This window comes from Ambystoma mexicanum, chromosome 14 (assembly GCF_040938575.1).
Source record: "Ambystoma mexicanum isolate Mex_15411 chromosome 14, UKY_AmexF1_1, whole genome shotgun sequence".
Classification (NCBI taxonomy): Eukaryota; Metazoa; Chordata; class Amphibia; order Caudata; family Ambystomatidae; genus Ambystoma; species Ambystoma mexicanum.
In genome coordinates, this window is record NC_090940.1 from 404,559,033 (window position 1) to 404,574,307 (window position 15,275).

Sequence of the window (15,275 nt, forward strand, 5' to 3'; positions counted from 1 at the left end):
CTTTCCAACCCTTCAGAACCAAGATCATCTCCTGGTTACTTAACAAATAACCATCCTACCATATATGTATGCATTCCCAATGTCCAATTGTTTTCCTATGTTATTTGCCTATTATTATCTATGCATTAACTGCCTTCCTGTTCAACTTTCCTATGCCCTATTACTACTGTACTATTGTCCGTTACTTGTAACATGATGTTAAAGCGCACATATACCCCTGGGTCAAGAGCGCTATACAAATAAATAAATAAACAAACAAACAAACAAGCATGGCACAGTTCTGTACAAGGCCAGGGCAAATTACTCCCTTTCCCTGGTATTGCTTGGTACAGTTCTTTCTCACTGCTTTCAACTTGATGCACACTTTGCCACTTGGTTAGTTTTTAGCAAAGTCCCAAATCTTGTTGGGGTCCCAGACCCTTCTCTGATGGTCAGTGGTTTTCTCTTTCCCACTGTGACGAAGATTTCCTCTGATCCTTTCAGTATCTGCTTCTGGGGTCCCAGACCCTTTTCTGGCTCTTGTTAGTCTCCAATCCTTCTGGCACTTTTGTTAGGGTCCCTGACCCTTGTCGTGTTCGGGGTATGGTCCCCAACCCTTCCCTGGTGATCAGTGGTCTTATTTCTGCCACTGCTTCTTCTTGAGCTTTGATTATGGCCCCCGACCCTGCTCGTATTCGTGGTAGGGTTCTCGACCCTTCCCTGGTGGTCAATGGGTTTCTGTCTGCCACTGACACAAGGAAGATGGTGTTAGAGGGATGACTGACAACTGGCTAGACTCAATAACTGAGTCAGTTTCATTGGGCCAAGGGAAAGCTGTTCGAGTATCTTGCCTGCTGCTCCTGCATTCCCTCCAGGTCGCCCGTTACCCCCCCCCTTACCTTCTCAGGGCTTTACATACATCACTGTGGCTTCCTGAGACCGGGATCGGCTACATCGACTCTTCGTGCTTCTCTCTGTGTCAGAATCTGCAGGGTTGCATCTCCCTGCACAGCTGAGCTTACTTCCTTTTCTCAGTCGTGAGCTTGTGTCTGCACCGACAGACCCAACAGAGAACTCCTGCAGCTGCTCACCGGCGTTCTCTGCCTCCCCCTCCTGCTGGTCCGCCAGCAGGATTCGAGGTTATGAACAAAAAGATTGAATCTAAAATGCCAAATGTACGTTTACATTCGGCATAGTAGATTAGATCTTTTGCCCATAATACCGAACAGGTGAGCGGGGGTTGCGGAGGTGTCCCCCGCCCCCCCAGTTCGGTAGTTTGGGCTGCAGGGGTATCCTCTGCATACTTTAAATTCAGTGCTGGGGACAAAAGAGCAAAATCCCAAAAGATCAAATTACAAAGTACGGGCAAGTGGGCTCAGGGCTTTGGTACGTCACAGGGCTTCCTGGGACTTTGGTTTGTCTCTCTGGCTCTTTGGGCTTTTCTCGTCCACTCCCGATTCACTGCGGCGTCTCGACACGCGCCTCGGTTCAGCTTTGCTTCTCCTTGCTCTCTTGTCTGGGTCTGTTCCAGCAAAACGCCCGGAGAACTCTGTCAGCTGCTCACCGGCGTCTTCCACTCTTCTTTTCCTCTGGTCTGGCGTCCAGGTTTGAAACGCCCACTCGGGACAGTCTCCACCTCTGCTGCTCCTCCCAGCTGGGCTTGATGACTTTTTTAGTCCATCGTCTCTTTTTATCCATTGTTGCTAGTCCCTCGCCGACGGATTGTCAAAGCCCTTTGTTTCTTTTGACACTTTGATCTTTATGCCTTTTTGGGTCACTTCGTACCAGTACTCGCAAAGTCTGTAATCTTTATGTCTTCTATGCTTTTCTTTGTCGTGGTGCTTTCTGTTTTGGCTGAATCCCATGTACTACAGTAATACATTGGCCTACTCTCAAGGAAGTGGTTTCGAATGGAGGGGGGGTAGGTGGCTAGGGAATGTTTGGGTGTGACGTTCAACGGGCTGTACCCCAGGTGGTAATCCTTGTCCGCAGAGGGGGAGTCCCTCCCCCATGAGGTCCTCCTGCATTAAACCACCCCTAGGGGGACTATTGGGTAGCGGCACACCTCCCTAGCCTCATGGGAAAGGGCTCACATCCGTGGGGCGAAGTGACTTTACCTGGCGAATCGTCATAATTCACACTGTATAAAATTCCCAAATGCAAATACATGGAACCCCAGTGATTGAAATTAAGATCAGGTAAGCAGGGACTAAAAGCAGCTTCTGGGTATCCAACATTAACCAGTGAGCAGGAGCTACCACTAGGGAAATGGGAGTGCTAGTAGTGTTCCGCAAATCTAACTTCAACTTAAGATGCAAAAATATAATTTTGTCCATTATTTATGACCCATTATGCTTTATATATAGTGTAGATGTCTTAATGCTTATTCATAGAATGTCCCAAATGCACAGAGTTAATGTCACATAGGTATGTTTGTTTGACATCAGTTGGCCTTGGGAGCCAAATGTAGCTTTTGATAGCTGTTGGTGCCAAGCTAACCAAGCTCTTCTAGGCTCCAAGCAAGAGCTAAATAGCCCCCAGCTCCCCATCAATCCCAACCCCTGCAACCACTCTGACCACCATTGCCAACCAAAATATCCACAACGTACAATATGTAGACCATCCATAACTACCTGAAGATAACATCCCTCAAAAATATCCACTACTAGGCCTGATGTGCCTTGATGCAGACCACTATGCCTAGTGACTGCCTTAAACTCCAACCCGCCAAGGAATTCCTACTTCTCACCAACACCAAACAGCCCCACATCCGTCTGTCCACTATCGACCTCATGGGCTTCACCTCTTAGGGGACACCCCCCACCCCACTTCAAGTACTATTCAAAACACATGTAGTGGGAAAAACTGGCCCAGCATGGTTCCAATTCTCTCTCCTGTGAAATCCCTTCTGACCAGACACCATCTTCATATCTACAGTGCAGGATCTGATCCCATCTCACGTATATGGAGGATATCCATGGCTCATGGACCCACCACACCACACCACCCCACTAGCTACAGCCGCCTGCTGCCCACCAATATCCTTTTTGTATGTCTTCATAAATAAGACAAAATAACTCTATACTTGTCAAACTTCATTGGCTTAACCTAAAAGTACCTTCAGAGAGCACTGCATCACCAGCTGTCCCTAGGCATGCTGTCGAGGGCATTGGGACCCCTCTCAACCTGGAGCAGGAGACGGCACAGTGTTTTTCAGAGACGGTCCTGCCCCAGAGACAGAGTGCCAGAGTTTGGAGGGACCCAGTCTCTGTCCCTTCCACGTGTGTCTGGCTGAATATGCCAAGTACCAATACCTGTTGAACGCCATGATTACCAGTGCTTATTTTCTTCTTCTATAATACTACGCATACCAATATTCCTGTCGGTGTACACCCAAGCCGGCAGTTTGCCAGAGATTCGGCAGCAGACAGAGAGACGTACAAATGCTGCACACATCCCACTGGCACTCCAGATGCTCCAGTCAATCCATCCGCAAACTGAGAATTATTTTATTTTCCGTGGGCTGCCATTCCACAAAGTCGGCAGTCCTGCATACGAAAAGGGGGTAGGGCTGGAGGTCCCTTGTATGTCTTTTTGTGATTGTGACCCGGTCCGTGGGGATAGATGGCCAGCTTTTGGCCGAGGGAATCATCTGACAGGGAGATCCAATGGAGGAGACAATGGAAGGATAAAAGAGGGGGCAGAGAAACCAGGTCAATGTGGGTTGTTCAGGAAAGGTGACGGCAGGCGAAGAAGGACCGATACACCAGGCGAAGGGAGGCCAGGGTAACGGAATATGTAGGGGACTTCTAAAGAGAGTGTTCAAAGTGAGATATTGGTTGCTGAGAGAAAGTGGGTTTTGTCTGTGAGAGTGCTTGCAGAGTGAGACAGTTGGATTAAGGGAGAGTGTAGGAGTGTGTGATTGAGAGTGGTTGAGAAGGGTGATGGAGTGAAAGTATGGTGAGGGGGAGAAGGTGTGGGTGGAGTGTAATGTAGTGGAAGGAGAGTGTGGAGAGTTAGTCTTGAAACTGAAAACTTTGACAAATGCATGTTTTTTTTTAACTAAAAGAAAAACATTTTTTGAGTGAATTGTGTAAATGCGGTATGAGAGAATGTAGGTGGAAAATTCCACATTTTTGGTGTTTGTTCAAGTGATCATGGTGGGGGTTGTATATTCTAAAACTTGCACATGCACAGAGAAAAGATGTTGATCAAATTCTAAAAATATTTTGCATCTAGAGTGAGAATCTGGGGGATTCAATCTTACCTTTTTCACAGAGCACAGCTAATTGTTAACCGTATTCTGTATCTGGAACCCTAGTCTTAAAGACAGCAGTAATAAGGCAACAATTGGAAAGAGCATTTATAGTCTGGGTGATTGAGAAATTAGGTTGTACTTTGGCAGCTGTAAAAAATTCATGTTCTAAAAAAGGAACTTTATGCTGAGACCATGGCGATCATGAATGAAAATGTGTTTTGAGACAAACAGCAAGGTAAACCACAAAAGCTTACAGTGAATGCTGTTGAGAAAAGCAGGGTGAGCCTAGATCACAAATAAGTGGTGGTTGAGAGTGGAGTTGGGGGTATGAGAGCAGATGATGGAAAATGTCTGTACTTGAGGCATGGAAAGAGGGAGGGTCTAAAACCACAGCACCTATCCCATTCCCCCTCCCTTCTGCACGTGCACATTCTGAACACTCACAATGCATAGTAGGTTCGCCTCTCCCTCCCACTGTATTAATATGTGTATGTATTTCGATTGTTCTTACATCCCCTTGTCCCCTCCCTGTTGCCCTGTGGGCGCTTTGAAACATTATTTACTTCCTCTATATGTGCCTAACAAGCAAACAATAAATAAATAAGATAAAAGGCAGGTTGGTCAGTCTGTGAACATGTTCCATAAAGAGGAGTAATACGCGGAGCAAGTGTCTCACTGTAAAGGATAGAATATTAATAAGTCATGGGGGGAGTGAGGTACAGTAGAACAAGATCAGGAAGTTTTAGGATTGAGACTTAAGGAATGCGCCCACCTAGCAAGATTGGGGACTCCTCCATTCCATGCCCAAATAGCAGAACTGAAAAGGACTGTGAAGACCAAGTAGGGCAGTAACCAATTTGCAGAGTCTGGTTGCCCCATCTTGTTGATGACTAGAACGCACAATTGCTAGGACTTTGGCGGATCCAGTGGTATCATTAAGTAAGTGTCACTGAATTGCAAGTTAGGAGGACACTTCGAGATTTTGGAAGTGACAAAGTGCTGTGGAATAGGGATTACTGCTTCATAAATTGCTCCCCCCTGACCACAGGCCACCATGAAATAGCATTGTTCTCGTATTAACTGTACTGCATCAGCATTGTTCTCTTAACTGTACTGTACCAGTGATACTTTAGATATGAAAGAAATGTTTCAGGATATGTGTAATGGCTAGGTAGCAACACCTTGAACTAACAATCTAGGGTCTTCATTGCGCAAAGCAGCAAGGAATCAATTCCTTCATTCTGCTCCTCACATGTTCATGTTTTCGTTAAATGTAATAATGGGATTTACAAAGAGACTAGGAGGAAGATGGTGAGGGAGGGGAGTGGGGGGGAACTATGTGACAGAGGCAGAGATAGATGGACACATGTATTGGACAGACAGACACAGTGAATGAGATGAACTGACCAACACAGAAAGACTGGCCAAGACTCTCACAGATGTTATTTATCTGTTTTATTTTTAGGGGTTTTGGAAGAAACTTGGAGATTTGGGAGTCCTTGGAATTACTGCTCCTGGTAAGGTTTTATCTTTTCTATATAACCATACCATTAGCATTCACTCAGCAGTGAGAGTTATCAAAAGGTTAAAGTCAACGCTGACCATTGATGTAGCTAGATTTATCTGGTACTTTATTTGATTGCTAGTTTGAACCCAAAGTCTCAAACTAATAGAAATCCTTTATTGAGTCTGTCGCAAGAAGGTTGTGTGGAAAGAATGCATCAGCAAGATTATTTAAATGATTAAACAAATATAGAATTATTCATGTATGTATTTCTCAGGCTTGTGGATCTGCTTAGAATCACATGCTTTGCATAGGCCGGTGACTTATTTTCTCGCATCTAGGTACTCCGATTGTTTTTTTTTTTCCACCTTCGTATTGGTCTTTTTTTTTTTTTTTAAACAGAGTTCCAGTTTCAGAGTTGCTGCTCATCACTGAGTGTTTAAATGTATATTATGTTAATAATAATAACTCTTCAGATTACTGTTTTCGGCGAATACACTCGACGCAACCTGAGGCTTTTGAAAACACCTTCACAACACCCTGGGATTCCAGAGCCTCGTCGACGGCTTAAAACTCTTCAGGCTTCAACCTACACAGTAGGGCGAGTGGGGAGGAGAGGGTTTAATCAATTTTTTAAAGAATGTCTCCACACATTTTCCCTAAAAAAGGCTTCGGCTCACTGTCTCCCAGTGTTAATAATGGAGAAGACTCCTTTTTAAATTTTGCCTGTCGTGTAATCAAAAAAATTCCCTGGAAGGCTGCACATAATACCGTGTGTAACCATTGTCTTCCTAGAGACCACCAGGAAACGAAATGTCGAGAGTGTAAGCTCTTCTGGCCGAAAATGCTTACAGATAGGCAGTCGACACGCTGGGTAGACTACGCAATGCAAGCTGAGGCATCGACAGAATAACCAGCCGGCGCGGTGGAATCAGAGACAGAACAGGACATTCCTGACACCATTAGTACTCCCGGGGAGACATCTGATTGGGAAATGGAAAATTCCCAAATGCCAGTCCCTAGCTCCGAATGAAAGGCATCCTGCACTGCTATGGAGGCTTCCCCTGGCGACAAGAGCAGACCTATAAAACACACGGTAGGGTCGGGAGCGGCGCATGGGGCGCTGATGCGAAAGAAACACTCAGTTGGACACAGACAGAAACACAACTCACCCTCTCCACACATTTCGACACACTCGTCGAAAGGTTTAAAATTGGCAGCAGAACTCGTCCACTCAACTGGCAGTTTAGCGTCTAACCTCTGCGCCCAGTGCGTCGCTTTCGGCGCATGTCCCAAAGTCCAAACATACGAAGAGCAAAAGTGTTTCCGCGTCTTATTTACTTTCTGTGAAGGCATCATGAAGCAAGACACAGTTAATTGATTCAAAATTCAGAATGACATACTTTAATAAATCAAATGTCAGGATGGTAGAGGGCCTAACTTTCCTTATGCTAAGGTGGGATTTCCATACGTGAACAAAACTAAGGATTTAAATCGGCGTCAAAGAGTTCTACTTACGTCTGTCTGTGTCTAACACTTATCCTTGCCCTCACAGCTAAAGCTAACCGTTGTTTAGGGATGTCAATAATGAAAGAAATGGTGATTAACACAAAGTTCTGAGCTTCTTCCAGCTCTTGGCTTCCTTTTCAGCTCCCCTTCCCCAAGTTCAAGAAAGTTCCACAAAAGTCTGAAAATGACCTTTCTCACGTTCAAGGTAGTACAGATCCACACAATCCTCAGGGTCTCCTTCCCCAAGTTCCAAGCAACACAGTTCAAAAGAAAAGGGTCTTGAGGCTTCATTCTCAAGACAATACTTGCAGTTCTTCAAATCTAAGGGTTCCCGTCCCCAAGACTTTTAACTCAGCCACTAGTACTTGTTTCAGTCTTTTCAAAAAGTGTAACATAACTCGAGGTCAATCTGACCGTCTTTCTAGATTGCATCACCAGTTCACTTGCAGTGCTTAGTCTTGATTTATTTCACAATGTCTTTGGTTTTCACAATTCAGGGCTCATTGGTCTAGGTGCAGTTGTCAGACCACACAGTCCACCTACTAGAGGTCGCGCAACCAGGATCCCTAGGCTCTTCTGCCCACAGAGGTTCTTCTGTACTTGCCCCTGTGTACAGAGTCATGTTCCCTTTGTTTCTATTAGTTGGCCTCTTGACTTTATGTGCAGTATTTGCACTCCTCTGGCTTCTCCAGGTTAGCCTCTTGGCTCTGCCATAATGTGTCTTGCAAGTCTTTGGCCTGACTGCACTGCATTTACTCATAAAGTTCACTTTGTGGTGGTCTGGTTCACGTCCCACCTTTCTATGGCACTCTTTCAAACTTGATCTCTTTTCCATAGGTTTCTTTCAGATGGACACTTTCCCTTTGGCTGACTTCTGCTATTTGCTTTGCCCATAAGGTTTTACTCATTTCCGCACTCAATAAGGTTAATTTCAAGGTTTCATTCCGTTCGGTATTCAATATACTTAATTTCAAGGGTCTCTTCAGTTCGTTCTCCAATATGTATTCAATATGCTTAATTTCAGGTTTCGTGGCGTTCTTCCTCAGTGGCTCCTGCTGCTTCCTTTCTGCTTCTTAGGTTGGCGGGCAACTTCCGCGAGCCCCGCTCGCACACACGAGTAGCTCCACTACCTCTGCAAGGACGTGCACCGTGTTCTTTTTTCTACTGCTCGCTCGCAGCTCCAGCTGCTCCTTCCTCGACACAGAGGCTCCACACCTTTGACAGCCCAATGGCCCAACTCGCCTTGGGCTCCACAGGTTCTCTGGGCTGCTGGCTGGCATCCTGGCTCCTCCTCAAGTCCCAACCTGGCTGCCTCCTTCTGGAAATGGTCCCCTGATGGTCTCTACCCCCCTCCTCCCCCAAGGCCTCCCTGTTGCTCCCTCTGCTGTTCTCTGGCTCTCTTTATACACCTGCAACCACTTGACCGGTTGCAGGTGTGGATCCTCAGTTGGACTTGCCTGACTATGATTAAGGGGACATGCCCGACCCCCACAATACACTGTGATCAAATTAAGGTTTAGTGCTCATTACTCCGTCTCCTCTTCCTCATCCCAGTACTTTCAGATGTTAAATGTGGGGAAATGAGGAAAGGTTTTGAAATGGCCCATTAAGGTCTGGGGACGGTTAGGTTGGTTGTCAATAGGGAAAGGGGATACCCTGTCTCGCTTATGGCCATCCTCCTCTCTTTCACCCTCCTTCTGTGTCTTTGAGATGTATAACTCTTCCAGATGTTACCCTGACAAGAGGAAAAGGGGTAACAACGTCCCACAAAGGCTTCTGGGATTATGTGTTCATTGTGGAATGTGAAGGGGGAGTACTGCGTCGCCCTCGGGGACGTCCTCTCCCTAAGGACCCTCCACCCTAGTGATTCTCCCTCGCTTTTCCACCCCCAGGGTCGGGATCCAAAAGCTATGGCCTTTTCCTGGCCACCTGAGAAGGGGACTGTAAAAAAGAAGTTGTTGGAGCACTCACTCTTTTCTTGTATTAAAATATTCTAGAAATAAATAAGCAATATTATACAAATTATTCAAGGTGCAGGGGAGGAAAAGTGGGCCTGGCACAGGCCCACCAACACCTATATGTAGACAAGAAAAGAGCATCCAAAATGGGAACCCTCCGGTCCCCTGCACACTATTACTATCCCGTCATAAGACGGTTAACGATGCCTTAGTTAAGGATAACAATATAAATTGTGATATACCAATTTCAGAAAAACAATGGTTATTCATATGTTGATTAGGAACACAGAAATTTAATAAATGCCAAGTTTCATCGAGCAAAATGCATGTACAACAAGTCTAACGTAAACGGCTGATGCGTTTCGCGATCACAATCTCTTCTTCTTGAGCCAAAGTTGAACTGAGAAGAAACAATATAATATAAAGAAACCGTAAGAGAAACTCCTTTTTGAATGAGCATGTCAAAGCAGGAATAAAAGCACTATCTGATGTTGCAGTCAATATACTAATCACAATTGATGACATAAATGATACCTAATTTTGATAACAATACTATTCCACTTATCAGCACATGGTGAACAAGAGACTTACAGGTAGCATATGACAAGTGAAAACAAAACTAAAAAAACTCCAAACAATGTTCAAAATTTCTGGGGATGTTGCCAATAATAACCCCAACAGTCCTCTGCTTTAATTTTCAAGATCTAGAGTGATTAACAACTGTTCAAAACAACCCTTACTTCTAAACATCAAAGTTAATGGCATCCATGCCCTATACCAATCCTAAACTCTATTCCTAACCCATTGATTTAAGTAGATTACATTTTTGTCACCATATTTCAACAGATGGAGGAAATGCAGAACATTGTGGTGATTAAGAAACATTGAGATATTGTCCAGAATGATCCACTTCTCCATAAACTTTTCCCCAAATCACCAATGATGGCTTTCAAGAAGGGCCGCATTTTGAGGGACGCTTTGGTAAGAGCTGTCAAACCCCGAAGGAGAAACCACTTGCTAAAAACAAGAAAAAAAGGCACGTTTCCTTGCCTAGGTTGTTCTCACTGTAACAATGTGGTTAAAGGAGATACTATTGCATATCCCCAAACGGGAAAGAGGCTCAAATTGAGGGACTTTACGACCTGCATATCTACAGGTGTCATCTATGCAATCAAATGCCCTTGTGGCACATTGTATGTGTGTCAGACCACCAGATCAGCTAAGGACAGGATCACTGAACATAAATCTAATATCAGGTGTAAGAACTCAAAGTCCCCCTTAGCAAGGCACTTTACTGAGAATCACCATACAATAGCCCAGCTGAAATTTCAAATTTTGAAGTTGTCAAGAAACCTTATAGAGGTGGAGATTACCACTCCATCCTTTCACGCAGAGAAAAATTCTGGATACATCTCCTCGACACCTTGAACCCGAAGGGATTAAATGAGGAGTCCTCCCTGAGGTGCTTTGTTTGAGACGGAATTATGCGAATCATGTTTTACATTTGTACATAACTTTGACATTGTTGTTTTAACAACTGAATGTATCCCTGATTCTACATATCTTTTTTGGATTCTTTTTGTACTTAATGTGGATTTCTGTTACAGTAACCCTTTTGGATTGAGATATAATCTGATTTGAAATTACTTATTTTTACCGTGAACTTGTGAGAATTGTACATGGTGGAATCCCTGTTAATGTACTATAAGTCCTGGGTTTGTTGACTGGCCCACCAGCATTTTTTGAAGGAGTACTTTACTGGTGAGACTTGAACTTGTACGAATTCATGTCCATGCAAAGAGAGCGGACATTATACCTTGTATTATAGGTTTGTGCATCCGCCCGCTAGATGACGTGGAGGAATCATGATATTACACATATTGGGGTTGCTTGAACAATAGGATTAACTTGAATCTATAGCCTCTTGGGGGCTAGCGAGTCTATGGGAGTAAACGGCATTTAGTGGCCAAGATTGATTATTCCCCCTCATTGTAAATCTCATGTTGTTTGTTTTTAACTTTGTGATTTTTTCCACTCACTGAAAGCAGCGATGTGGTTTGAAAACAGGTCGGAACAGGGTAGCTAATATAGGGAACACGGTGCTCCATATAGATTGCAAGATGGCCCCCACACTGACAAAGTACTGCCTCTTAACAGTTCTTCCTGACCCTGATTAGTCCCTTCTCTAATACATTGCTCGAACTCTACATACACGGACCACAAGCACACGCTGTTTGCCTAGCATCCTGCTTCGTTGCCATGACATCATAGAAGGTTTTATAGATACTGCAGGAGTCTCGTAGCATTCCTCCGCTCCAGGAGGGACGCGTAGAACAACACATTCACGTAGCAACATCTCACTAGCAACAGACGCTCATTTAGGAGATACGCGTTTTGAATCTAGTAAGGTAGTATCCGTACTGAGAAACCATTACTTCATGAGAGAGCTTGCTCGCTTAATGATATGCTATTAGCAATCCCAGCCACTTTGTGATTTCCCTTTTCTTTAATTTAAACAGCCTCCTTAGGATTTGGACATAAGTAACCCTCAGTGTGATGAAGGTACATGAAGGCTACATGAACACATTTGCGAAATAGAGAATTCCTTTGTCTTTGCAAAATGGTGAGATTCTGCATCTATTCTTGATTCATCTCAGCACCTTACCTCTTCATCATCTGTTTTCTGGACATTGAATTTAAGCTTGTTTTGGAGCATCCAAGTGCTGATCTGTTCCATACATGTTTTTCCCTGCCCCCTAGGAGTTCAGCGTTCAGCAACTACTCTTGAAAGATCATCTGAGTGTCATCAGCGTAAATGTGAAACCTCACACCTGCAGATCTAATGAGCTGTGCTAACTGTCTCATATAGAGGTTGAACAAAATGGGACTTTTTGAAGATGTGTTCACCACAGGACACTGGTTTCAGAGCGGATTCAAAAGGGGGCACACCACCAACTGGGATATATCTGATAGAAAAGAAGATAGCCAATCCAAGTCTGTCACGCATCCCGTAACCACTGAGCCAGGATAGGAGAAAGGGCATTGTCTGCCGTATCAAAGGCAGAGGGATCCACTAGGATTAGGATCCCTGCGCCTCTGCAGATGACTACCTGTCTCATATCATCCATTGCAGCCACTAGCACTGACTCTGTGCCACAGCCGAGTCTACAGCCTGCCCGAGAGGCGTCAAGCTACTTATGTGATTCAGCATGGGTGTACAGTTGCTCCGCCGCTAGTGATTACATTAATTTACCTACATAAGGGAGTAATGAGATGGGCCTATAGTTTGAATAGCAAGCAGGGTCGAGTTTAGGTTTCTTCAAAGAGGGATCACTGCTGCCCTCTTCAAAGTGGCCAGAACTATGCCAGATGCAAAAGATCTATTAATAATCTGACACAGCTCATGCACAATCGCCCCCTACCCCGTGACAGATTTTAACGTTTTCGTAGGACACGGATCATGGACCAAGCCTGAGGAATGAAGTTTAGTCATAGTGTCCAGAAGGTGCACGTGCACAAAAGATTTAAACCGGTCACCTGCAAATTGTGCATCAATGTTCGGCTCCATCTGAATAAAAGACTTATGTTTCACTTCCCCCCCGCCGAAATTTCTCTCGAAATTTAATGATTTTTTTCATAAAGAAATTACCCATTTGATCACAAAACCTTTGTGAAGGTATTGGTCTTCTTAACAGCCACAGGCTCCCGCAATTCTCCCAGAAATTAAAAAATGTCCTGGGCGGTGTTCGAACTTGAAAGAATGCGGGCCGACTAATAGCTCTGCTTTGCCCTAATAATAATTTTCTTGAAATTATACAGAGAGCATTTATACTCCACTTTGGCCTTCTAATCACAGTTTTTCCTGCAAGCTCTCTACTGTTCTTACTTTACGTTTTTCACTACTCAGTGTACTGGAAGGATCATTTCTTCCTTTCTCCCCCGTCTCTTTCCATTTCTTCAAATATCCCGGTGCTAGTATCTTAGTGGCCTTATTGAGTTTGTCATAGACGTTATCCAGTGAATAGACTATTTCAATGCGACCAGCTCACAGAAAGTACCTAAGATTCAAAGTGGGGTTCACACACTACCATTTCAAAGTACTCCCCTTTGGGATTGCGTCCGTCCCTCATGTCTTTACAAAGATACTAGCAGTAGTAGCGACACACCGCAGACAATAAATGCCAGTGTACCCTTAGCTGGACGACTGGCTCATAACAGGAGACACACCACAAATATATTAACAGCATACGCAGCATCTGGGGTTTTCTATCAATGAGGAAAAGTCAAGCCAGTCACGTGAAACAATTTCTAGGGGCAATAATTCAAACAGAAGATGCTATAGCCTTCCCCTTCAATGAGAGGGTCAAAACATTCTCCTACAAATCCTATGTTATACAGTCAGTCGTCAAATAGGTCAGGAAGGTAATGCGCCTTATTGGTATGATGTCAATATAGGATTGGTTGGTGACGAGGGTTGCAGGCACGCAAGGGAATTGGGACAATCTAGTGGTGTTTTCACAGACTGTGGTGTGAGCACTTCAATTGTGAAAAAGGAGAACTTGTTCAAATGAAAACCACAACAGACGTATTACTTTTAGGTTGGGGAGCGCATTGCCTCCACCATATAGCACACATCATGTGGACACAAACGCCAGCAGGAAAACACATCAATGTTCTAGAGTTGCTAGCAGTGTACAAGGCCCTAGAAGCTTTCCAGCATCTTCTAGTGGGGAAGAATGTATTCGTCATCACGGACAGCACAACCACCAAACCGCCATGTTTTACATCAACAAACAAGGCGGGACACACTGTCTAAATCTGTCCAGACTAGCTCAGAAAATCTGAAGATGGAGCCGTGAGAGAGACATTTTCTTTGTATTGCAACACATTCCAGGGGAACACAACTGCCTAGCAGACACACTAAGCCGGAACGCAGGTCAACCCTTGGAACACGAGTGGGATCTGCATTCACACATCGTAGACAACATTTTCTCACTATGGAGTCATCCAGACATAGATCTGTTTTAACAGAAGAAAACGCAAAATACCACACTTACGCCTCCAGGTTCCTGCAGAAAGGGTCTAAGGGGAACGCACTGTGGGTCAGTTGGTCACTGATATTTGCATAAGATGCCAATCTTGAACAGAGTAATCCACAAGATGCATCAGGAGCACTTGACAATGATCCTAATTGCTCCAATGTGGGCATGTCAAACCTGGTGCTGCCACCTACGCAGGATGTCAATTTGCCCAACAATGAAGCTAACCCAAACCTCTTGGACCCTCAGAAAACAAAAAAACCTTTTTCGAATCGTAGGCGTATATTTATGAAAGTGTGTTTTCTCTCACCCTGATTATTGTGTAATTATATAAGTGTATACCCACCTGGATAAATCGGGGCCTATCCAGGAGCCCTATCTTTAATCGTGACACTCAAGTGGGGCAGGCGGTGTTAAGACATTTGTTTTCCTCTGTTCCTTCTAACAACCCACCTCCTTCTCCTGGTACTGCTCGCTAGTCTATGTAAAGCATGTAATTCTAAGGGGATCCACAAGCCTCAGAAGACAAACATTACAATACTGTAATCGTCTTTCTGATACTTTTATCTGCTTAGATTCACATGTGCCCAGCCTTCTTTCTCTCGTTGGGAGTAGAAGGTACATAGACGACATACACCTCTTCACACTACCTCAGGTCAGAAATAAGACAATATACAGACCTTGACATGTGAAGGACCAGGTTTCATGTGTTAATATCCCCCCAAAAATATCGCCATACAAAAATATTGCCATATTTCTGCGGCGATATTAAGCCATGGAACCTGCGGGGCACACCTTGTAACCCCCATATTTTTTTAAAGAGAGCAGAGGCCCCCCCTGCAACACCCAGTCCCATTTACCCCATAAATTATCCCCACCAATAGTATTGCCTATGGCCTTACCCCACAACCATATATATATGGTGATATTATTGGTGGGGATAATATTACCTGATACCAAGGACCATGGATACAGTACACGTCACATTAGGGATAGTATTACAAAAACACCCGGCCGATGCCCCTTTT

At 44.4% G+C, this 15,275-nt stretch overlaps 1 protein-coding gene across 1 annotated transcript in view; it reads left to right on the forward strand.

The window, feature by feature from the left end:
* The window catches only part of IVD (isovaleryl-CoA dehydrogenase), a 919,837-nt gene that overhangs the window by 108,606 nt on the left and 795,956 nt on the right, over nucleotides 1-15,275 (forward strand). Inside the window, exon 4 of the mRNA XM_069637537.1 lies at nucleotides 5,703-5,754. Coding sequence (XP_069493638.1) covers nucleotides 5,703-5,754 — 52 coding nt within the window. The remainder of the gene's footprint in view (nucleotides 1-5,702; nucleotides 5,755-15,275) is intronic.